Here is a 25899-nt window from a genome sequence, read left to right as displayed (position 1 = left end):
GACGTGTGATTGGTTGTAGAAAGCAGTACAATAACGGACTCGGGATAAGACGCGCGTTTTGATTGGATAATATTCATCACGGAATAAATTCATTTTCATCCATTTTTTTCTCGTTTTTCTGTTACATGTGCAAGTTTTACAATTGACGAGTTTCGCATGATTATCAAAATATATACAAAATATACACCAACCACCAAAACAAATTCCTTGTTTGTGAGAATGTACTTACTTGGCAGAACTTGATACGGACTCTGATTCTAATTCGGATTCTGATTCAGAGAAGATAAGAAGTGCACCACTGCACTGGAGTTAAGTGTAGTATTGGGGTAATAACAGAGATACAAACCTGGAAGGTAATTTTGATAACTTATATGAGTAAAATCTTCTACAGTGGTGCTTGAAAGTTTGTGAACCTTCTATTTGTTCTCTTTATCTACTTTTCGGACTTGTGTGAAAATCTGATGATAATTTTAGGTCATATTTATGCAGAAACATAGAACATTCTAAAGGGTTCAAACTTTCAAGCACTACTGTATGCATAGATTCTATTAACTGTGTATTACAAATATTTTGTAAATGAGAAGCTAGATTTTGTTTGAACTAATAAATACAGGATTTTTTCTTCCTTTTTTCATTTTTTGAAGTATTTTGCTGTTTTAAAGCCAATCTGTAATGTTGATCAGTGGACCCAAGCTTTCAAACACCTTGGAAAATAATTCAGACAGGTATGTAGACTTGCGTTTTGTAGTTTTTGTTTAATTTGTACATACCAATTAAAGAAATACCATGGATTAGGTGTCACGTGTTTGTCTCCAAGTGAACAGTGGTAGTCATGTTTCTTTTGTTGCTCTACTGCTAGCACTGTAAAAGATACTCAGCACCATCTCAGAGAAAAGCAGGCACTCCAAGACTCCGGAGCACAAAGTAACAGCAACTGCATGACTTCTTTAATCGGAAACAATATCATGGACTCGGTGGCCGACAAGATGAAAGAAATCAGTTTATCAGATGATTCCGGGATTGACAGTCCAACTGGAGATGTGAATACTGAGAATTCAAGGGAAGTGAAAACAGAAGCACTGACCAATACCATCACTGAAAATGAGGACGCATCTGTGAAGGGTTTTGAGGAAGCTACAGTTGATGCTACTGTAGGAAGGGCCTCCAAGGCTGCAGGTAAAATTCAGAGCTTATACTTGTTAATTCTTACATCAGAGCTGACAAGTACTGATATTTCTGTCCTTCAGCAGATTCACAGAAAGGTTTAGATTCTTGGTGTTCATAGGATTTGAAGCCCTGTTTGGATGGTGAGACAATGAGAGCCATTGTCCTTCAAATGAATAAAAAGTACCATTTTGTTATTTATGTGTTGGTAGACAATCATTATGGATTTACTAATAATATTTGAACAGCAGGACTAAGTGGCATCCTGATTATTTAAGTGTGAGTGCAGAATTTAACAGGCCTGTTTGTGTAACTTGGTGACAGCCATGCCCACTTTTTTGTTCTCACAAACAGAAACCTGCTTGGTTTGTTCAGACATTCCATATCCTTCCTGTAACTTAATCTCGGACTTTTTTTAAGATAAGCTGCTTTAATATTATTTGACAGGTGTGAGACGACAGAAACCTCATCTTTCATTTCCTATTCTCTTGCTTATTTGAGAACATTTTTGAGAGCCTAATTATGCCAAAATGTTGTCCAGAATGCTATTCTGGTCCACCAGATGATGAATCAATCCCAATTACAGGCGAAGTGCGCTTGGCTCCGGCCGAGCAGTACTGGAGTACGACAAGGGACGAGCCAGTGAAGCTAAAGATGAGTGAGTCGGGTCTGGGCTCTGATCCTCCTCTTACCATCCATCAGATGTTCCAGTGGACGGTGGACAATTTTGGAGATCACCCAGCCCTCTGCTCAAAGAAGGACGGCGCTTGGGTTACACTGACCTATAAGCAATACCAACAGCAGTGCCGAGCTGCAGCCAAGAGCTTTCTCAAGGTATGAGTCTAAAATATCTTTATTGTCATTGCACGAGTGGGTTTGTAACTTCCTTAATAGATGATATATGAGAAATTATATATATTAAAGAGTATATATCCTATGTATGTAACTGTAGCAACAAAGTAATATTATATACAGTACAAACTGTATAAACAGTGTTTGGAAGTAATAGTACAACAGCTCAGATGTACAAAGCAGCAACAAAACCAGTACAGTGTGGGAATGTAGATACCGAGTCTTCAAAAATAACACAATTTGGATAAATGTATTGTTATTACATTAGAATTGAGGTTATTAACAATAGGGGTGTTCACACGGCACATATTTGCATCGATGCTGCACCGGTGTATTTTGTTGCGATATATCTTACACCGATGTAAATTTTGTGGAGCGTTCACACGTCACAAACCTGCTTACTAGAGAGAAGCGTGTTAGCACCGGTGCAGCCCCACTTGCGTTCACACGGCAGTTTTTGCGACCGTTCTATACGATAGTAATAATACGGAAATGAAATATGCGCATGCGTGAAAATGTACTTCCTTTTCCCGGTTGTCATGGCATCACCAAGCGCCGGGAAAACAACGTGGATGAAGACACCAGTGTTGCCAGATACTGCTGACGTTTTCCAGCCCAAAATATGTTCAAATCCGCCAAAATGCACTTAAAACCGCCCAATCTGGCAACACTGGAAGACACGCAGTTCTGTTGTTGTTGATATTCACCATTTTGGAAGCGCAAAATACCAGGATGCAAATTACGCAATGCCCGTATGTAATCAACTCTCCTCACGCGTAGCGAGTCTACCCCTGTAGCGTTCAGACATCCCATTTTATATCGGTGCTGCCCCGCAAACTAGCATTTACTCTGGAGTAAATTTCTTAAACCACCTCCCGAGCAGGGTTAGATTTGCACCGGTTTAAGCAGCTTTCAGGGGCTACACTGGTATAACTTTCTACCGTGTGAACACTCTACCGGGGCAGCCCTGGTGCTGCACCGGAGTAAAAGTTGCCGTGTGAACACCCCTTATATCAGCTATCGTTGTGCTGTAGTGCGACCCTTAGATGTGACAGTGACAGACAGCAGTTTCTTGTTCAGATGAGATATTCAGAGTGCACAGATGTACAACCCCGATTCCAAAAAAGTTGGGCCAAAGTACAAATTGTAAATAAAAATGGAACACAATGATGTGGAAGTTTCAAAATTCCATATTTTATTCAGAATAGAACATAGATGACATATCAAATGTTTAAACTGAGAAAATGTATCATTTAAAGAGAAAAATTAGGTGATTTTAAATTTCATGACAACAATACATCTCAAAAAAGTTGGGACAAGGCCATGTTTATCACTGTGAGACATCCCCTTTTCTCTTTACAACAGTCTGTAAACGTCTGGGGACTGAGGAGACAAGTTGCTCAAGTTTAGGGATAGGAATGTTAACCCATTCTTGTCTAATGTAGGATTCTAGTTGCTCAACTGTCTTAGGTCTTTTTTTGTCGTATCTTCCGTTTAATGATGCGCCAAATGTTTTCTATGGGTGAAAGATCTGGACTGCAGGCTGGCCAGTTCAGTACCCGGACCCTTCTTCTACGCAGCCATGATGCTGTAATTGATGCAGTATGTGGTTTGGCATTGTCATGTTGGAAAATGCAAGGTCTTCCCTGAAAGAGACGTCGTCTGGATGGGAGCATATGTTGCTCTAGAACCTGGATATACCTTTCAGCATTGATGGTGTCTTCCCATGCCACATGCACTAATGCAACCCCATACCATCAGAGACGCAGGCTTCTGAACTGAGTGCTGATAACAACTTGGGTCGTCCTTCTCCTCTTTAGTCCGAATGACACGGCGTCCCTGATTTCCCTAAAGAACTTCAAATTTTGATTCGTCTGACCACAGAACAGTTTTCCACTTTGCCACAGTCCATTTTAAATGAGCCTTGGCCCAGAGAAGACGTCTGCGCTTCTGGATCATGTTTAGATACGGCTTCTTCTTTGAACTATAGAGTTTTAGCTGGCAACGGTGGATGGCACGGTGAATTGTGTTCACAGATAATGTTCTCTGGAAATATTCCTGAGCCCATTTTGTGATTTCCAATACAGAAGCATGCCTGTATGTGATGCAGTGCCGTCTAAGATCACGGGCACCCAGTATGGTTTTCCGGCCTTGACCCTTACGCACAGAGATTCTTCCAGATTCTCTGAATCTTTTGATGATATTATGCACTGTAGATGATGATATGTTCAAACTCTTTGCAATTTTACACTGTTGAACTCCTTTCTGATATTGCTCCACTATTTGTCGGTGCAGAATTAGGGGGATTGGTGATCCTCTTCCCATCTTTACTTCTGAGAGCTGCTGCCACTCCAAGATGCTCTTTTTATACCCAGTCATGTTAATGATCTATTGCCAATTGACCTAATGAGTTGCAATTTGGTCCTCCAGCTGTTCCTTTTTTGTACCTTTAACTTTTCCAGCCTCTTATTGCCCATGTCCCAACTTTTTTGAGATGTGTTGCTTTCATGAAATTTCAAATGAGCCAATATTTGGCATGAAATTTCTAAATGTCTCACTTTCGACATTTCATATGTTGTCTATGTTCTATTGTGAATACAATATCAGTTTTTGAGATTTGTAAATGATTGCATTCCGTTTTTATTTACAATTTGTTCTTTGTCCCAACTTTTTTGGAATCGGGGTTGTATATAAAGTAGATATAGTTAAGGATATGGGGTAAATTCAATGCATTGGAAGTCAACAGACTTTTTAAAACAACCTTATTCAATATAAGCCCAATTCTCTATCAGCCTTACTGGTACATTCATTCATTTGGTTTAAAATGTTTACAGCTCGGTTATTTTACCCTCATAGTTCAGTGTGCCCCCAGTTCTTCTGGGACTGGAATGCCAAAACTATCTAAAGCAGTTTTTCTCTTTGTAGTGTAGTGTAGTGTAGTGTATAGTGTAGTGTAGTATAGTGTAGTGTCATGGCCTCCAAACTAAGGTATTTTGTAACTGAATTAGTCCATGACATTTCACTTCACAACTTATTGAAATTCTCCATTAAACACGAGGGTGTATTTGTACCATTTGTTTTCAGCTTCACTGATGTCTGATAATTAATGCTTCATAAATTGATATCAGTATGCATAGTGGCCTTGTGAGGGTCTATCATACAGGGCATAAAACCATGATGTTTTGTAACTAGCTTTAAATCCATAACAAACTAAAAATATCATTTTTCATAAAGGCCTTCACTCGTTTACACTACAGTGTGCACAGAAGGTGTCTGTTGGCGTCATGCAAACTCTGAATGCAGGTTTTTCATTGTAGGCACTGAATGCATGAAAAATGTAATGCTTCGTGTGCGTTCTGTTTAAAAGCTGCAGTTTCTGAGCTTTAAGCATATTTCAAGACTTATTAAAATCAAATGATTTCAGACATACTTTAGAAAATCTGCAGTCTGCAATGTTGCCATGGGATTGATCTTACAAGGTGTCGTGTTCCCCCAAACTTCAGTCCCCATTCAATGTACAACTGCTCAGGTGAGCCTCTTACTGGTGAAAGACAACCCTCAAAGCATATGTACAACCCCAAATGCAAAAAAGTAGGGATATAAATACAAAATTAAAAATAAAAAAATAAAGCAGTGATTTCTAAATGTACTTTGACTTGTATTTTATTGCAGACAGTATGAACCCAAGATATTTCATGTGTTGTCTGGTCAACTTCATTTCATTTGTTAATATACATCCACCCTCGTATTTCAGAACTGTAACACATTCCAAAAAAGTTGGGACGGGGGCAGTTTAGGGCTAGTAATGAAGCAAAACAAGTAAATAATGATGTGATTTGAAACAGATGATGGCAACAAGTGACTGTAATCATAATTTTGTACAAAATCAGTATCCAGGCAAGGCCTAGTCTTTGAAGCACAAAGATGGGCCGAGCATCTCCAGTTTGTCAACAGATGCATGAGGAAATTATTGAAATATTTAAAAACAGTGTTCCTCAAAGAAAGTTAGTATAGGAAGGGCAGATACAAAGGCATTTAACAGTTCAATTTGGATAATTTAAATGAAATGCTGAGTTCAAACATAAATATCGTGCTGAAGTAAACTGGACTTCTGAATTTAAACCCAATATAATATTTTTGCATTTAAAACACTATTTAAAAAAAAAAGAGCTTAGTTGAAACTCAATGTCGTGTGTGTGTGTGTGTGTGTGTGTGTGTGTGTGTGTGTGTGTGTGTGTGTGTAGTTGGGGCTGGAGCGCTTTCATGGTGTTGGTATCCTGGGATTCAATTCTCCTGAGTGGTTCATTGCAGACATCGGTTGCATCATGGCAGGGTATTATTTCTTATATTCCTGTTCTGTATTCACGTTTCTTTGTTCAGTGCACATATACATCCAGACACTTTTATCTACAGGACATAGTTATGCAAGAGTGTGGGCAACCCTGACCAAACCAGACATGTATTTTGTTGACATTTGAAGTGAAAAGAAGTAAATGCAGCCACTGCAACAAACTGTTTTTTTTTAAATGAAATTTTCTGCAAATGTTAAGGTACAGTTACTTTATATTTGAGAACTGAAAAAAGTAATTATGACATGTCCGGTGGTTTGGCCACCCTTCCACTTGTAGAACAAGGCCTTAACTGACTCGCTAGGACTTGTTAGTCAGGCCAAATATTGTCAGTAGTAAATGTCAGCTACTGACAATTCCAGAAACCAGAGGCATCTTGGAAACAAGTGCTGATGAAGTAAAAACTGAACTCTTTTGGTCAGAAGAGTTTGGGATAGTGTGGCAGCCAGTGGCACAGAATACAGTTCATAAGTACGTAGATGGAAGAATGAAGTCCAGTAAATACCAGCAAATTCTTGACGCACATGTGACACAGTTGGTCAAGAAATGAAGCTGATAAGAGAATAGATTCTACAACAGAAAAATTATCCAAAAATTCCTAAAAACCCACCATTAGCTTCTGAAGAATTTGTGCTGAAGGTTTTGGAATGGCCATCACAGTCTGCTGACTTGAACATCGCTGGAAATCTGTCTGTAGATCTTAAACATGCTGTACCTGCAAGACAGCTCAGGAATATCTCAGAACGAGAAACATACCACAAGGAATAGTGGTTAAAGGTCCATTAAAGAAAGATTAGAAACACTCCTAGCTGGCTACAAAAACCATTTGCAAACTGTTAAAGGAGGTGTTGCATACTGACATGCAGACTGGCAATGTTTGCGCATGCCACAATTACTAATTTTTTTCTATTTTTTTAAGTTAATCAAATATAAAGTAACTGTGCATTAACATTTGCAGAAAAGTGTGATTATAAAATAGTTGTAAAGGTTGTCTTTACTGTGTTTATGTTCTTTTCACTTTAAAACTCAACAAAACGTTATTTGGTGAGGGGCATCCAAACTTTGGCATAGAATTGTAGAAGTCAAGCTAAAATATGAAAAAGGATGCATGGTGTAATCATAGTTCAAAGAATGACAGATGATCGGTTTGTTCTTCAGAGGCCTTGCTGCTGGAATCTACACCACCAGCTCTCCAGAAGCCTGTCACTACGTGGCTCATAACTGTGAAGCCAATGTGTTAATGGTTGAGAACGACAAACAACTCACAAAAATCCTCCAGGTATTTAGCTGATAAATGCATTACAATTACAGAATTACAATTTTAAAAAACAAACAAACCCTAAACCATATGGCCACTCTGCACAATATCCCTACCAATGAAGACCAACTGTGATGTGTTTTGCCAAAAAAGCAATTCTTTGAAAAATGAACTGCAATTGAAATAAAACATTTAAATTGCTGCCAATGTCTGTTTCTCAGATTAAAGACCAACTACCACAACTGAAGGCAATCGTTCAGTACAAGGGAGACGTGAAGAACGAGATGCCAAACATATACACGGTAGGCCTGAAGTTAATTAGCATTAACCTATGGCACAGTGGCAAGTAAATGAAATTCTCACACATCCAGAAAAATTCTGTGGTCAGTCAGTTACAAGATGAGTCAAATGAAGAACAAGTTTTAATGAAATAGTTGGGATTTTAAATATTTAGTCAAATCCACAGTATAAATTAAGCATAAAATAAATTCATCCATTATCTGTAGCCGCTTATCCTGTGCAGGGTCTCAGGCAAGCTGGAGCCTATCCCAGCTGACTATGGGTGAGAGGCGGGGTACACCCTGGACAAGTCGCCAGGTCATCACAGGGGTGACACATAGAGACAAACAACCATTCACATTCACACCTACGGTCCATTTAGAGCCACCAGTGAAACTAACCTGCATGCCTTTGGACTGTGGGGGAAACCGGAGCACCTGGAGGAAACCCACACAGACACAGGGAGAACATGCAAACTCCACACAGAAAGGCTCCCGTTGGCCACTGGGGTCGAACCTTCTTGCTGTGAGGCGACAGTGCTAACCACTACACCACTGTGCCACCCTCATAAAATATTCATAGCATACAAAGTTTCATGGGGGCGGCATGGTGGTGTAGTGGTTAGTGCTGTCGCCTCACAGCAAGAAGGTCCGGGTTCGAGCCCCGTGGCCGGCGAGGGCCTTTCTGTGTGGAGTTTGCATGTTCTCCCCATGTCTGCGTGGGCTTTCTCTGGGTGCTCCGGTTTCCCCCACAGTCCAAAGACATGCAGGTTAGGTTAACTGGTGACTCTAAATTGACCGTAGGTGTGAATGTGAGAGTGGTTGTCTGTGTCTATGTGTCAGCCCTGTGATGACCTGGCGACTTGTCCAGGGTGTACCCCGCCTTTCGCCCGTAGTCAGCTGGGATAGGCTCCAGCTTGCCTGCGACCCTGTAGAACAGGATAAAGCGGCTAGAGATAATGAGATGAGATGACAAAGTTTCATGAGATGCAGGGCAGGTTGCATAACTGATGTATTATCTGTTCTTTTAGTGGACTGAGTTTATGAAGGTTGGGGAGGAAGTTTCAGATGCTCAGCTGGATGCAGTAATTAACAGTCAGAAGGCTAATGAATGCTGCACCCTTATCTATACTTCAGGAACCACAGGAAACCCTAAAGGGGTCATGCTCAGTCACGACAATGTAAGTTATAACTGAAGTGCTTTCATAAAAGGGCTTTGAGAGATCCTTGAACATAACATTGTTTATACCAACTGTTAATAAATCAACTTTTAATTAAAAAGGTGCTATTTCCATGTTCAAAAGAAGAGCTTTGGTTAATTAATACATGGAACCTGATGCCCTTCCTCTGTTCAGATCACTTGGATTACAACCGCAGTAGGATCTACGATCAGTCTGAACAATGGACAGGAATCTGTAGTGAGTTATCTACCCCTCAGTCATGTGGCTGCCCAATTAACCGACATGTGGATCTGCATTAGATATGCAGGCACCACCTATTTTGCACAACCAGATGCACTGAAGGTTAGTACTGTATTTATATGAATGTAGATCAAATATTAAAGAAGCATAAATGGGACAGTTAATTGAATTTAGATTTAGAAGCTAGTTATAATCTTCATTACATCCCAGTATAAAAATACATGCTAAGCAATGGCAGTGATACAAGAGTGTATGATGTACTGTCACGCTGCAGTTGTTTTATGTGGGGTAAGTGGAAGTGAGATGAATATTATGTCCCTGCAGGGTTCTTTGGCCACCACTTTGAGAGAAGTGCGTCCCACAAGCTTCCTGGGTGTTCCACGTGTGTGGGAGAAGATGCATGAAGCAATGAAAGACATCGGTGCAAAGTCTTCTCTCATGAAGAAGACAATTGCAAATTGGGCCAAGGGTATAGGACTAAAGGCCAGCTACAACGCAATGAACAAGTATGTTTTGGCTCAAATAATTACCTTATACAGGTATTTCTTAAAGTTTGGAGTACAACCCCGATTCTAAAAAAGTTGGGACAAAGTACAAATTATAAATAAAAACGGAATGCAATAATTTACAAATCTCAAAAACTGATATTGTATTCACAATAGAACATAGACAACATATCAAATGTCGAAAGTGAGACCTTTTGAAATTTCATGCCAAATATTGGCTCATTTGAAATTTCATGACAGCAACACATCTCAAAAAAGTTGGGACAGGGGCAATAAGAGGCTGGAAAAGTTAAAGGTACAAAAAAGGAACAGCTGGAGGACCAAATTGCAACTCATTAGGTCAATTGGCAATAGGTCATTAACATGACTGGGTATAAAAAGAGCATCTTGGAGTGGCAGCGGCTCTCAGAAGTAAAGATGGGAAGAGGATCACCAATCCCCCTAATTCTGCGCCGACAAATAGTGGAGCAATATCAGAAAGGAGTTCGACAGTGTAAAATTGCAAAGAGTTTGAACATATCATCATCTACAGTGCATAACATCATCAAAAGATTCAGAGAATCTGGAAGAATCTCTGTGCGTAAGGGTCAAGGCTGGAAAACCATACTGGGTGCCCGTGATCTTCGGGCCCTTAGACGGCACTGCATCACATACAGGCATGCTTCTGTATTGGAAATCACAAAATGGGCTCAGGAATATTTCCAGAGAACATTATCTGTGAACACAATTCACCGTGCCATCCACCGTTGCCAGCTAAAACTCTATAGTTCAAAGAAGAAGCCGTATCTAAACATGATCCAGAAGCGCAGACGTCTTCTCTGGGCCAAGGCTCATTTAAAATGGACTGTGGCAAAGTGGAAAACTGTTCTGTGGTCAGACGAATCAAAATTTGAAGTTCTTTAGGGAAATCAGGGACGCTGTGTCATTCGGACTAAAGAGGAGAAGGACGACCCAAGTTGTTATCAGTGCTCAGTTCAGAAGCCTGCATCTCTGATGGTATGGGGTTGCATTAGTGCGTGTGGCATGGGCAGCTTACACATCTGGAAAAATACCATCAATGCTGAAAGGTATATCCAGGTTCTAGAGCAACATATGCTCCCATCCAGACGACGTCTCTTTCAGGGAAGACCTTGCATTTTCCAACATGACAATGCCAAACCACATACTGCATCAATTACAGCATCATGGCTGCATAGAAGAAGGGTCCGGGTACTGAACTGGCCAGCCTGCAGTCCAGATCTTTCACCCATAGAAAACATTTGGCGCATCATAAAGCGGAAGATACGACAAAAAAGACCTAAGACAGTTGAGCAACTAGAATCCTACATTAGACAAGAATGGGTTAACATCCCTATCCCTAAACTTGAGTTACTTGTCTCCTCAGTCCCCAGACGTTTACAGACTGTTGTAAAGAGAAAAGGGGATGTCTCACAGTGGTAAACATGGCCTTGTCCCAACTTTTTTGAGATGTGTTGTCATGAAATGTAAAATCACCTAATTTTTCTCTTTAAATGATACATTTTCTCAGTTTAAACATTTGATATGTAATCTATGTTCCATTCTGAATAAAATATGGAATTTTGAAACTTCCACATCATTGCATTCCGTTTTTTTTTTTTTTCAATTTGTACTTTGTCCCAACTTTTTTGGAATCAGGGTTGTATTTTACAGAAATATGTGAATGAGTAATGTTCCAATGCTCTGATCTCCAGCAATACCTCAGTGCCCTGGGGCTTCACACTGGCTAATAATATGGTCTTTAAGAGGGTACGTGCTGGTCTTGGGCTGAATCGCTGCACACACTGCTTGACAGCGGCAGCACCAATCACTAAGGACACACTGGAATACTTCATGAGTCTGAACATCCCCATCTATGAGCTGTATGGCATGAGTGAGAGTACAGGCCCTCACACCTTATCCTGGCCTGGTAACTTCCGCATTATGAGGTTTGTCCCTTACTTTCACTTCCTGTAGATGCCCGAGATTATTTTTGTTTGTTTTTTTGTCTACAGTAGGGCAATTTCACAAGGCAGTCAGTAATCAGATGTGTGGGTTTTTTTCCCCCCTAAATATATGATGCAGCACAATCTTTGCTTTCCAACCTGGCAGTAAACTCATTGAAGAAGGATTTGTTGACAATTCAAACCTGACATACTGTTTAAAACATGTTTGCACACATGCAAGCTGATAAAAACATCTGATAACAGCTTTATGGCTTTAAGAATGTATTATATTGCATTACAACACAACATTAATATATTGTATTATGGTTGTCATATGATCATTTGTTTGACTGCTGTATCCAAATGTAATATTAGCATGCATATAAATGCCCTCAATGATACAATATAATGTTATTAAATTAATTTTAAAAACAAAATGTGAGCTTAAAAAATGCCTATTGCAATCCATCATAAACCACAAAAATGCACAAGTTTGCTTATAATTCATGCAACCATAAAATTTATTCATAATCTCAATGTATTTCCACAGCTGTGGTAAGGTAATGGTTGGCTGCAAAACAAAGTTGGACAAGCCAGATGCAGAAGGAATTGGGGAGGTGTGTTTCTGGGGTCGTCATGTCTTCATGGGTTACCTGAATATGCCTGATAAAACCAAAGAGGCACTGGACTCAGAAGGCTGGCTGCATTCAGGAGACCTGGGAAAGCATGATCAAAATGACTTCCTTTACATTACAGGCAGGATAAAAGGTAGGAACGCTTAAACTGCAGGTTTTGCTTGATTCATTCATTACTATGACCAGATGGTTAGTGCCATTAGTCACTAATAGAGCTGCCAAATTTGTAAAATAAATGGCTCCAATTTGGAATTATTACTAAAAATAGGAAATTACTACACCTATACTGAAAACTGTAGTCCTTGATTTATTTACCTACATATTGAGAACAACTTGGAGGTATGACTTCTTAAACTAAAACAAGAATGCTTGCTGCATGCTTTTTTTTTTTTTAACAGAGCTAATCATCACTGCTGGAGGTGAGAACATCCCACCAGTCCCCATTGAGGATGCAGTCAAGGAGGAACTGCCCATCATTAGCAATGCCATGTTGGTGGGAGACAAAAAGAAATTCCTCTCCATGCTTCTCACTCTCAAAGTAAGACAAGCAATATGTCTTTCAAGCTATTCCATCCAAAAATGATAACTGCCTTACTGTAACAGATAAAGAGACAAATGCTTATAATGGCCCCATTCATTTTTAACAGCTTCGAAGAAAAAGTATCTTTAATTAAGCGCTCGTTCAGAAAATTCATAAGTCAGTCCTTTTGCAATCCACAGTGTAAGGCTGATGACAATGGAGACCCCACAGATGAGCTGACCCCACTGGCTGTCGAGTTCTGCAGGGAACATGGCGTCACAGCAGGCAAAGTCTCCGAGATCATCGACAACAAAGAGCCAGTCATTTACAAAGTCATCCAGGAGGGTGTGGACAGGGTCAATGCCAAGGCCATATCCAATGCTCAGAAGGTCCAGAAGTGGACACTCTTACTGCATGATTTCTCGATATCTGGAGGCGAGCTTGGTAAGGATTTATTAATTAGTACATACATGCCTTGGATTATGCCATGATTTGATTATGTCAGAAATTTGTAAGACAGGGACATCAGCCCATTTTTTTCAATGTATGTGTGTTTCTGGATGATAATACTGTGAAAACCAAATAATAGATGTTCACACACACATTTGTCTTTATATATAAAATAGCTTTCCTGTGAAAGGCTTGACACCGAGGCAAAAAAAAAATACCACTCATCGTACAATAGTCAAGTAGGAGTATTTTGCTACTCTGCAAACAGCAAACACAATAGACCAGACGCTTTGGTATGCAATTCGATAATTATAGAGTATAGAGATGCGATTAAAAACGTTGTGGGAGGCATGGTACAGTAGGTATAGCATTTCGTCTTCATAACTCCAGTCTTGGTTTTATCCTGAGTTTTGGTTTATTGTCTTGGTGGTTTCGCATGTGGCGTTTCCTCTTGGTTCTCCGATTTCCTCCCACCTCCCAAAACATGCCAATAGGTGGACTGACTACACTAAAATGCCCCCCGGTGGTATAAATGTGCATGGTGCCTTACAAGGGGCTGGTTTTCCATGTCTAGTTTTAGGCTCCAGATCAGTTACTGAGGATGAATGAATTTATAAAAACATTGCTATGAATGAAAAAGAATAAATCCTAAAGGACTCTATATTGTTCCTGAAGCTTATTGCAGAGTGTTTATAATTATTTTACAGCTCATGTTATAATTTAAATCCATTCCACAGTATATTAACTGGAAAAGCTTACAGGTTTCATGACAAATATTGTTCTCCCTGTACGGTATGTGCCTTTTTCAGGTCCTACTATGAAGCTCAAAAGGCCAGTTGTCTCAAAAATGTACAAAGAAGAAATCAACAAGTTTTATGAAGCATGACTTCTTCTAGTTGACTAATTTGAGTTGAGGACATCAAAAGCTGGATAAAAAATCTCATGCACATCCAGTTCCTTTTGCATTGGTAAATATTGTATTGGCCTTTCCTCACTCCACCACATACACAACTAACAGGAGTGCCTCTCTCATCTCAACGCATCCACATATGTAGAAGACTTTCTGCTGTAGCTTGGACATTTGGTACATACTAACCTCGATCACAGCTAAACCTAGTAACATATGATGAGTTACACCTTTGTCTAATTACTGGCTGTGTATTAACATGTCTCTGTGTCTTTCAGATGGCCAGTACCCAGAGAGACCTGTATCCCCCAATGCATGGAGTGTCTGTGTATGTAGTAGTCACTGAAAAGTGAAAATAAAAATAAAATGTACCTTGAATTGTAGTGCCTGTCTCCAGTTCCTCATTTTCCACCCATTCAAAGTTTGAGGCTTTGCACACCTGTGCAAAGGGGCGCCTCTAGAAATTTTGGGCCCTCTGAAAGAATATAATCCCCCCCCCAGACCTTTAGTTTATCCAGAGGAAGTGTTATTTTCTAAGAAAAACACACATGAATTCAAAAGTCTGAGTTTGTCAAACACCAGTAATGACCAGGGATTAAAGCAAAAAAAAATCCTGAGCCTGAACTTTGTCGACACAGGCAAGAAACTAATATATATATATATATATATATATATATATATATATATATATATATATATATATATGTGTGTGTGTGTGTGCACGTGTTTTGGATTGTGTGTTTATTTTCAAGCCATACCAGGGGGTTTGTGGGGGCATGGGATCAGAGATTGCATGAATGGAAAATTAAATTTGACTTTTGAAAATCCAATACCAAAAACGGCCAGAAGATGGCAAAAGTGCATCTACTATATCTACCACCTGTATGTACCACATTTCTTTTGATATCCAGTTTTGGTGCTCAGCGTTGTCCTTAACAAGTAATAAATTAACCTACAGTCACAAGGTGAACTGTTACAAAGGTAGATGAAATTCAGTATGGCATTTAGAGAGCATTAAAAGTTTTAATAATTGAAATAATTTAACAATTTCACCATTTCAATAACTTTGAACATCAGTAGTAGAATGGCAAATTAAATACACAAATGTTACATCTGCCCCAGAGTTCACGAACTGCATTTTGCCCACGCCACCATGCAATTCCGTTTTCTCTCTCTCTCCCTCGCCCTTCTCTCCAACACAAAAGTTCATTTATTTTATTTTTTTTACTTTTTACCCTCTCTCCGTTGAATGGAGCCGTAACGGCGCGAGGTGACTTTCCGTGTCGATCTTCAGCACTGCACCGCATCGAAGCAAGGAAGAAATGAGAGGAGGGGGTAAAGGCTTTCCTTAGACCCGCCCCATTCTTCTTCTGATTGGCTAATACTGTCAGTTTCAGAGCGCTCCTTTACTACCATTGGCTGACAAACACAAGAGGGATTTCGACGGTCATTTTTTTTTTTTTTAATTGCCGTCAATTTATTTTCGATTTATTATTTTTTTAAATCCACGGGCAATCACTACAAACCGGAAATCCGGCATGGTGCCGGAGAACTTTAATCCCTGAATGACCCAATGGATCTGAACACCTCTACTGAATTGATCACAGAAGACCCAGACCTTGTTTATACCCTCATATTACTTTTCACCACTAGGTGTCAGTATTTAATTAGACACCTACCCAGGCTGTAGCTCATAGATAAGTATAAACTTAATGTCGACCAGCCTTGCTGTCGCAAACATGCTTCCAAATTCATCCTAATGTCGCCTTCATGTACTGACTCATTATATGCAGTTAAATTTTTAGGTTGATGAGTAACTATTTAATTGATAGAAGATTACATGGTGCAAGTGGGTTTTTTTTGGCTTTGCCCATTTAATAGAAAACAGTAAAAACAGTAATCAGCAATCCAGAGCAAAACTCAACATTCATCAACTTATTAAATAAAGACTTGAACAATAACAAATATAAATGTGAACAATGGTAAAACATCTAAACATACAAAGAGGTCAAATGGCAGAGAATAAATCCCCTCAACCTCAAATATTTAGTATCTCAATGTTCAACAGCCCCGAATGAGCTCAATAACCACTGCATAAACTCTACATACAGTTTTAAAGTTACTTATGGGCTTTGTTGTGCATAATTCAGCATATGTCATGTCATCATACTAACACAGTGTGTTGTGAGAACTGTGTATGTATTAGCTATAGATACTAACATTTGAATTAGAATTAGAATATCTTGATTGTCATTGTAAATAAATATAATGAAATTAAATGCAATCCTTGGTGTAAAAAAAAAAGTGCATCTAGAAAAACCTATGAAAATAATGCAAGATAAACTCATATCATCTCTCGCCACTTTATCCTGTTCTACAGGGTCGCAGGCAAGCTGGGGCCCATCCCAACTGACTACAGGTGAAAGGCAGGGTACACCCTGGACAAGTTGCCAGGTCACCACAGGGCTGACATATAGACACAGACAACCATTCACACTCAATTTAGAATCACCAGTTAACCTAACCTGCATGTCTTTGGACTATGGGGGAAACCAGAGCATCCGGAGGAAACCCACGCAGAGAACATGCAAACTCCGCACAGAAAGGCCCTCGCCGGCCACGGGGCTCGAACCCAGGACCTTCTTGCTGTGAAGCAACAGCGCTAACCACTACACCACTGTGCCGCCCCTACAAGATAAACTAATAATATATATAAATAATTTAAAAAGTTATTTAAAACAGCAGTCATCACTCGCAAACATTCACATCCTGTGGTGTGGAGGGCATTGCACGATCCCATATTGTATCATATTTGTATTATTGAATGTACAGGTTTACTTTATTTAATGCCCTTATGGCACTGGCATAGAAACTGTTCCTAATCCTGTTTGTCCTGGCTGTTAATGATCTGTAACATCTGCCTGAAGGCAGCAGTTCAAACACAGTGTGTCCGGGGTGAGATGGGTCCCTGAGGATGTTTTGTGCTTTTTTTATACTGCAAGAACTGTACAAATCCTCTAGAGAGGGGAGAGGGCAGCCAATGAGCTTCTGGGCCGTAGGGACAACCCTCTGGAGTGCTTTCCTGTCTCCTATTGTGCAACTAGAAAACCACCCACAGAAACAGGATGGAATGAGTTGCATGCTTGGTTAGTAATGTTAGTTGATCATAAAGGGAAACAAGTATCTTAAAAGGGTGATCTTAAAAGTGCTAATGGCATTATTCCCTTTACATCTTAAGTCAAGCTATCTAAATCTTTTTTTTTAACCAATTTTAGACAAGGGGCCCGCAGAAGACAATATTATTACCATGTGTAAGTTAATTTAATAACAATATTTTTAATAATTTTGTCTCTTAAAATGAGCAAATACAACAACCTTCTGGTTTGGGTTTCCATTTTCCGCAAAATTATTAGAATAGATCGTCTTTATATTTCACCCCTCTCCCGATTCATTACATGGTGCAGTTTTGTGTAGGTGGAGCCAGAGCGTGACACTGCATTAGGTTTGTTGCTTTCCAATCCGGCACTAACGTCAGCTGCACATAGCAGGAACAGAATTGATGGAAAATTGGCACCCCCATGAAGAAGTTGGTGTGCTGTCCAGCCCCAGCGCCTTGCCAGAGTTAACAGCCAGATAACGCCTCTCCGATAAAAACCACACAGACAAAGTTTTCCGATTTCTTTTCTTCTTTATGGTTCATCGAAGTAGGGTAAAACTGAATGAAAATCACAGGATACAACTCATTTAGAATTGGGTAACAACTAGTGACGGTAAAAAGATAAATTTACATCATTGGTAACAACTGGCTTGACTCCTTACAAGTGATGCGTTCGCGGTAACATTTCGCAAATAAAATGTATAATTCAAAGAACACGTTTGTATTTGACCTTTCTGCTTAATAACACAATGTCACAACTATATAAACTTACCGACGATGCCTTCAAAGCTATCTTTGAAACTTAAAGAACAAGAATTAACACGGTCTTCTTAACGTAGCCAAGGAAAGGTGAGCATCCCGCTCTGTTCACTCGTAGTCGCACGTTGATGACGCAAGCACGCAGCACATTGCTCTTAAACGATACCTGCCAGTTCCACAAGGTGGCAATATACACCACAATAACTTCAGTTCAAACCTTCGAATTCCACATCAGAAATCAGTAGAAGTGCATTAAACAGAACACTCCCCGCCTGATACCCAGGGGGTTTCACTCTTCTTATTCCTTTTTTTTTTCTTTGTAAATGTCCTTTCCTGAAATCGTAATGAACTCATTAAACAATTTATACATTCAATCGACATAGTGCATTCCTTATTCTTTTTTACATAAACATTCTTTCAACATCACATTGTATTGTAAAGGATACGTCACATGACGATGGTTGAGACGTCGCTCACTGTTTATCAGGAGTGATTAGGAAGACCAGTTCGTGCACAGGCCTAAGAAGAAGTTTAGTCCCGTCCTTCTTGGCGACTCTCAGCTGGACCTTGCGTACCCGTCCATCTTTGCTGGGGTACACGGCTGTGATGATGGCGAGAGGCCAGTCGTTCCTCTTGCATTGAATGTCCTTCAGCAGCACTACGCTTCCCTCTGTGAGGTTTGGCTGGTCCGATGACCACTTCTTGCGGGGTTGCAGTGTAGTCAAGTACTGCTTGCGCCACCTGTCCCAGAACGTGTTAGACAGGCTTTGGACTCTGCGCCACTGTTGCTTGTATAAGTCCTTCTGGTCGAAATTCCCAGGCGGAGGTGGGCAAGGGCCTACCTTCTGGGTCAGCAGTGATGCGGGTGTGAGGATGAATGGATCTGTCGGGTCGGTGGACACAGGTACAAGTGGACGATTGTTCACAATTGCGGTGACCTCGGCTAAGAAGGTCGTGAGCACCTCGTGCGTGAGTTTGGCGGATCCCATTTGCATGAGCATGGAATCTAAGATGCGGCGTGTGACACCAATCATTCTTTCCCAAACACCTCCCATATGCGAGGAGTGCGGGGGGTTAAAAGTCCATGTGGTGCCCTGGTCAGAGAGGAATCTCTCTACTGCTTTCTCATCAGCATTGGAGGGGATTTCTAGGTCTGTGGAAGCCCCAATGAAATTTGTCCCCCTGTCAGAGCGCAAATGTTTTACTGGGCCCCGGATAGCCTGGAACCTTCTGAGTGCATTAATGAGGCTTGACGAGTCCATGGACTCGATAACTTCGATGTGTATGGCTCTGACAGATAAGCAAGTGAAGAGAACAGCCCACCTCTTACTTTCGGCGTATCCTCCCCTTGTGCGCCGTGCAGCGACAGCCCATGGCCCGAATACGTCCATCCCGACGTTGGTGAAGGGCGGTTCAGCGCTGAGTCTGTCTGGCGGCAGGTCAGCCATCTTTTGCACTTGACATTTTCCTCTAAGTTTGCGGCAGACGACGCATTCGAAGATCACTCTGTTGATGCACCTCTTGCCCCCCAGTATCCAGTAGCCTGCAGATCGGATAGCGCCCTCAGTGAAATGGCGCCCCTGATGATGTGCCTGTTCGTGAAAGTGGCGCACGATGAGGGTAGCTACATGGTGGCGCCCAGGCAAGATCAGAGGTCTCTTTTCGTCAGACCCCAAGTCAGCAGCAGCAATACGTCCCCCCACTCTCAGCAGGCCTTCTTGATCAAGAAAGGGGTCGAGGGACCAGAGTGGGCTGCTCTTTGGGATGTTCGCTCCAGATGTGACACACTGCAGTTCTTTCTCAAAGGCTTCCTGTTGTACGGCCCTAATGATGACCGCTGCACTCTGATTAAGAACATTCACTGCCACAGGTGAGCCACAAAGATGCCATTTCTGACACTGTCCTTCATTGCGGTCTCTTTTGAAACACTGAATGATGTGGATTAGTGCCCCAATGGCTCTTGTGAGCGAACTCCAGCGTGAGAAGCGGCTGAAGCGCTGTGAGCCAAGGTGAGGGAGCACTGTGGTTGAGAGTGTGGTCACTTGTGGCCTGATTTCAGGATCGTGTTCTGGGTCTAAGAGTTCAAAAGTCTGTTCAGCAGGCGTGTCGTCAGGCTGACACAAAAAGGCTGGCCCAGTGAACCACATAGTGTCTTTCAGCCGGCCTGCAGGGATTGACCGTGTGGCAATGTCTGCAGGATTGTGTTCTGTGTGCACGTATCTCCACTGTTGTGGTAGGGTGCTTCGTCTGATCCGCTGGATTCGGTTGCTGATGTACACGTAGAACCTCCTTTTCTCATTTGAGATGTAGCCGAGTACAATCCTGCTGTCTGTATAAAATGTGACTGCATCAAACGAGATGTCAATTTCAGACATGATGGTTTCTGCCAGGTTCACTGCCATGACTGCTCCGCATAGCTCTAAGCGGGGTATTGTGTGTTCTGGGCGAGGTGCGAGTCTCACCTTGCTTGAAATCAGTCCTGTGTGGCATCGGCCATCTGCCTCTACAGTTTTTAGGTATGCAACTGCAGCGACTGCCTTTTCGGATGCGTCCGAAAAGACGCAAAGCTCCACTCGTTCGGCTGAGGACATGGACACACAAGTGTAGGCTCTGGGGATTCTTAGTCTTTGTAGTTCTTGGAGAGAATCTCTCCAGTCGTCCCACAGCTTCTCCTTTTCAGTGGGCAGTGGGGCGTCCCAGTCAGGTGAGTCGGTGGCGAGTTCGCGTAGGAGTGCCTTTCCTTGAATTGTCACTGGAGACACAAATCCAAGGGGGTCGTACAGGCTGTTCACTGTAGAGAGGACTCCACGTCGGGTGAATGGCTTTCTCTCGTCCTCCACACAGTAAGTGAAACAGTCTGATTCCAGGTCCCAGTGTAGCCCGAGGCTCCTCTGCACTGGTAGGTCATCAGCAGCCAGATCGAGGTCTTTTAGATCTGTGGCCCGGTCCTCGCATGGAAAGGCCTCCATGACCTCTTTGCTGTTCGAGGCCAACTTGTGTAGTCTGAGATTAGAGCAGGCCAGCATTCTCTGTGCTCTTTTGAGCAGACTGATCACTTCATCGGCTGTAGGAAGGGACTTCAGCCCGTCATCTACATAAAAGTCTCTGCTTACGAACTGCTGTGCATCATCCCCGTACTCGCTCTGGCCTTCCTGAGCTGCGCGTCTGAGGCAGTAAATCGCCACGGCAGGGGAGGGACTGTTTCCAAACACATGTACGTTCATGTGGTACTCTGTAATCTCTTTGTCTGGGTCATTGTCTGCGAACCAGAGGAACCTGAGGAAATTTCGATGCCCAGGCTTGACCTTAAAACAGTGGAACATCTGCTGTATGTCCACGGAGAAGGCAATTCGTTCTTTCCTGAAACGGAGAAGGACACCGACGAGACTATTGTTAAGGTCTGGTCCGGTTAAGAGCACTTGGTTTAGAGACAGTCCTTTGTGCTGTGCACTAGAGTCGAACACTACTCTTATCTGTGAGGGCTTTTTTGGATGATAAACCCCGAAGCACGGGAGGTACCAGTGCTCCTCGCCAGGTTTCGGTGGGGGGGCCAATTCAGCGTGTCCATTCTGTAGTATTTTCTCCATGAATGCGACAAATTGTTCTTTCATTTCAGGCTTTCTTTGGAAAGAGCGCTGAAGTGAGTTGAGGCGGTCTTGTGCTTGAGCACGATTGCCTGGCAGCTGCGGTCGCTGCACTCTGAAGGGCAGGGGGGCCACCCAGCTGTTTCCCTTGTCCTTGTAGACTCCCTGGTCCATGATGCTCAGGAACTGCAAGTCCTCTATGGAGGGTGCCTCGGCCTCATCGTCCTTGGTTGTTTGAAACTCGTCACTGTCTAAAGCGCTCTGCGTGGCCCTAGCGTGACTGCTCCTGTGCAGGAGGGAGTGTGAGGGGGGTTCAGTGTCGCTGTATCTCTCCTTCACCGTGTAGCTGTTCGGGCATGGCTGAAAGAGAGAGGGGCGCCCGTTTCTCAGCACATTCGTGTAGTAAGAATGGACAAGAGAGGGCTTGTGCATGTCTCCTATGCACACGTCACCCACGATCACCCAGCCCAGGTCCAGCTTTTGGGCGTAGGGTGCGTTATGTGGGCCGTTTACTTGTCTTCGAACCTTATGGGCTCTGATTACATCTCTGCCTAATAGGAGCAAGATGTGTGCCTGTGGATCGAGGTTTGGGATGTGTTTCGACAGGTGTTTCAAGTGATCGTGGCTGGAGGCTACCTCCGGTGTGGGAATCTCTGTGCGATTGTTTGGGATTTCATTACATTCGATCAGTGGTGGCAGTGGGAGAGCCACGCTGCCATCTAGTGGTTCTACGACAAAGTCGCGTGCTTGTCTGCCTTCAGTCTCTATTGTTCCTGCACATGTTTTCAGGGAGTACGGAGAGGGATGCCCTGAGACATTGAAAACAGTGAAGAACTCAGACCGCACCAGCGAACGGTTACTTTGTTCATCCAATATGGCATACATGCGGACTGCGGCATCTGGGCGAGTGGCAGAGTATACCTTCACTAGGCATATTTTCGAACAGGAGCGCCCTGGGACGCCTTCCCCACATACCTTGGTGCACGAAGTTGAGACGGTGGTCTCCCCGCCATTCTCCGGTGCAGGGTCCGCAGGGCTGTTGGCTTTCGGAGCTGGCCCAGGGTGCAGCGCTGCGATATGCATGCTGCTTCCACACTCTGTGCAGCTCGCCTCGTCTTTACAGTTCTTTGCCAAGTGTATGGCCTTGCAGCATTTGTAGCACACTCCATATTTTTTCAAGAGTGCCTTTCTCTCCTCTATAGGCTTGTCTCTGAACCCGCGGCACTTGTGTAGCGGGTGGGGCTTGTTGTGCAGCAGGCAATGTTTGGCTGGGTCCACTCTACTGGCAGGCTTGTCTGTAGTGGGCGACTCAAAAAAGGATGTGAGAGTGTCACTGGGGTTCACTGCAGTCTTGAGAACGGCTACTGCTCTCTTAGTCTCCAACTTAGGTGCAGGCTTGCCATGGCCTGGCTGTTCATTGTTGGGGGCAGCCAGCATGAAGCTGGGGTCGTTGCGCATCTTCGCCTGCTGACACACAAAGTGGGCAAAGAAGCTAAATGGGGGATAGGGGGCCCTGACTTGCTCCTTGTAGTTGAAACCTTGTGTGAGCCACCTTTCTTGCAAGTAAAATGGCAGTTTCTGCACAATTGGGCTAACTCCACGGGGCGTGTCTAGATAGCTAAGGCCAAACAGTTCCCCATCAGCTTTGGCGGCCTGTATCTCCATCAGTAGGTCGCTCAGTTCTCTGAGTTTTCGCCCATCTTTGTTCTGTATTTTGGGAAAGTCCTCTAATCTTTTGAGCAGAGCGCTCTCAATCACCTCTGGTGCGCCGTAATACTCATATAGGCGATTCCATACAGCCTTAAGCCCAGACTCTGGATAATTCACATACACAGTTCTTATGCGCCTAGCATGTTCAGCCGAGTCTTTGCCTAACCATTTAACCAGTAGGTCCAGCTGCTCGCTAGCTGACAGGTTAAGGTCTCTAATAGAGTTCATGAAGGAAGCTCTCCATGCTCTGAAGCACTCAGGGCGGTCGTTGAATTGCGTAAGCCCAGTGGAAATGAGCTTGCGTCTGGCCATGAATCTCACAAAGTCTGACATTCCACTATTTTCATTAAACTGAGCGTACACAGGGTCGTGGTGCTGGTGGGCAGCGCTTGCATGTGAGGAGGGATTGCCTACTGATTTGCTGTGTGCAGCATTACTGTAGCCATTTCCTAAGGGCTGGTGCGCCATTTCGGATTTAGATGCCATTGTGGGCATGTGATGAGCGGTGTCACCATAGTGGCTTCCTAAAGGCTGATGTGCTGCCTCAGAGTGAGCTGCCATTATAGGCGTGCGGTCAGGGGGCTGTGGTTGTCGCACATAATGTTCTGTAATGCCTTGCTGTATGGGGGAATTTGTTGTCTGGGTGTGCTGTGCATTGAGCTGTGCACGGCTCTGCTGTGGGGGCAGTCCATTTGGGCCTACAGTGTGGTAACAAGTGACAGTAGGTGTATATTCAGGTGCCTGAACATCTGTGATGCTCACGGGAGCACTGCCTGTTTGCACCGCTGGAGTGTTCTTAATCACCCCTTCCACATAGTCATTGGTGCGGGCTCGTGAGTCATCAGCCGGAACATCAATGTCACTGAAACATTCACATTCCTCTTGCACTGCTGCTTCTAATACATCTGCTTTGGCTGCTGTAGCTGCAGCTCGTTTTTCAAGTCGAACTTTATCCAATGTAATTTCCAAACGCTTATTTTCCAATTCTGCTTGTTTTAATTTCAGTTCGTTCTCTTGCGCAGCGAATGCTGCTTCAGTCTTTGCCGCCTCTGCTTCTGCGCGGGCTGTGGCAACAGCAAGTTTGCTAGCAGAGGAACTTGAAGTCTTTTTAGACGAACAAGAGGCATTAGATCTCGTTTTCACAGATCCTGAGTTCGAAGCATGTACGGACATCCTAACCTTTTCCCGTTGTGCTTACTTGAGACGTTGTGCTGTGGTGATTCCGTTGGATGCGTAGAACCCACGAAGTCCTTTGTTCTTCCAAGCGCGAAGATTAGCCCGCCGAAGACGTCGTTTTACTGTGCTGTCCAGCCCCAGCGCCTTGCCAGAGTTAACAGCCAGATAACGCCTCTCCGATAAAAACCACACAGACAAAGTTTTCCGATTTCTTTTCTTCTTTATGGTTCATCGAAGTAGGGTAAAACTGAATGAAAATCACAGGATACAACTCATTTAGAATTGGGTAACAACTAGTGACGGTAAAAAGATAAATTTACATCATTGGTAACAACTGGCTTGACTCCTTACAAGTGATGCGTTCGCGGTAACATTTCGCAAATAAAATGTATAATTCAAAGAACACGTTTGTATTTGACCTTTCTGCTTAATAACACAATGTCACAACTATATAAACTTACCGACGATGCCTTCAAAGCTATCTTTGAAACTTAAAGAACAAGAATTAACACGGTCTTCTTAACGTAGCCAAGGAAAGGTGAGCATCCCGCTCTGTTCACTCGTAGTCGCACGTTGATGACGCAAGCACGCAGCACATTGCTCTTAAACGATACCTGCCAGTTCCACAAGGTGGCAATATACACCACAATAACTTCAGTTCAAACCTTCGAATTCCACATCAGAAATCAGTAGAAGTGCATTAAACAGAACAGTTGGGCTGCCAGAAACGTAAAGAGAGGCAATAATTAAAAGGAGTAATGAATGTAATTTTGGTCTGCAAAGAGCTCAGTGAATTTATAAGTCCACTATATTAGCTCCCTTAAAGGTCTCATTGCATCGTTTTTTTCATTAATTGTGCGGTGGTCTCTAGTATGAATGAATGCCCTGTGAGCTGGTTTTGGTGAAAAAAATGCTGTGGTTCTCCTGTTTCAGGCTGTTCTAGTTTGGTGGAAGACTGGGTGGCGGAAGAACGACAGGATTTCAGCTCTTACTCATTAATATTCATGACATGTAAACGTGTTACCTCTGATTGGCTAACAGCACTGTGACGCTACCTCCAGTGGGTCAGAACAAGCAGATGTGGGTGTCTTTGTAAAAACTGTTTTGATTGGCTATTATGGTCTCGACATCGATGTTTTGACCAACAACAATGTAGATAACACGAATTTTACATCACATTCAACAAGATTTAAACGAGACTAAAGATGGTGACTTACAAATAATGTGCAA

The 25899-nt window shown here is 42.6% G+C and overlaps 2 protein-coding genes across 6 annotated transcripts; one reads left to right on the top strand and one right to left on the bottom strand.

Annotated features, from left to right (window-relative positions):
• Positions 1-672: 672 nt before the first annotated feature.
• LOC132872289 (long-chain-fatty-acid--CoA ligase ACSBG2-like) lies at positions 673-14666 on the top strand. 3 transcript variants are annotated; one of them, XR_009651419.1, is made up of 15 exons: positions 673-725; positions 860-1176; positions 1751-1998; positions 6261-6349; positions 7524-7644; positions 7845-7925; positions 8933-9082; positions 9257-9424; positions 9647-9828; positions 11541-11774; positions 12322-12539; positions 12805-12944; positions 13127-13370; positions 14186-14344; positions 14562-14666. XR_009651419.1 is itself a non-coding variant. In XM_060907035.1 (14 exons), exons 1-14 carry the CDS (start codon positions 673-675, stop codon positions 14260-14262), a joined length of 2322 nt encoding a protein of 773 aa, XP_060763018.1. In that variant the 3' UTR covers positions 14263-14486. The 3 variants fall into 3 exon arrangements, 2 of the variants coding, with proteins under 2 accessions (XP_060763018.1, XP_060763020.1); XM_060907035.1 differs by lacking the exon at positions 14562-14666 and having other exon boundaries at positions 14186-14486; XM_060907037.1 differs by lacking the exon at positions 14562-14666 and having other exon boundaries at positions 1727-1998; positions 14186-14486.
• On the bottom strand, positions 14645-25374 carry LOC132872288 (uncharacterized). 3 transcript variants are annotated; one of them, XR_009651418.1, is made up of 4 exons: positions 25131-25374; positions 18213-24916; positions 17659-17998; positions 14645-14758 (listed from the first exon to the last, which is right to left on the bottom strand). XR_009651418.1 is itself a non-coding variant. In XM_060907034.1 (2 exons), exon 2 carries the CDS (start codon positions 24664-24666, stop codon positions 18673-18675), a length of 5994 nt encoding a protein of 1997 aa, XP_060763017.1. In that variant the 5' UTR covers positions 24667-24916; positions 25131-25374; the 3' UTR covers positions 16160-18672. The 3 variants fall into 3 exon arrangements, 1 of the variants encoding a protein (XP_060763017.1); XR_009651417.1 differs by lacking the exon at positions 14645-14758 and having other exon boundaries at positions 16160-17998; XM_060907034.1 differs by lacking the exon at positions 14645-14758 and having other exon boundaries at positions 16160-24916.
• Positions 25375-25899: the final 525 nt, after the last annotated feature.

The sequence above is a fragment of the Neoarius graeffei genome, chromosome 24, assembly GCF_027579695.1.
Source record: "Neoarius graeffei isolate fNeoGra1 chromosome 24, fNeoGra1.pri, whole genome shotgun sequence".
Lineage (NCBI taxonomy): Eukaryota > Metazoa > Chordata > Actinopteri > Siluriformes > Ariidae > Neoarius > Neoarius graeffei.
This window is presented reverse-complemented; position numbering and strand designations above follow the sequence as displayed.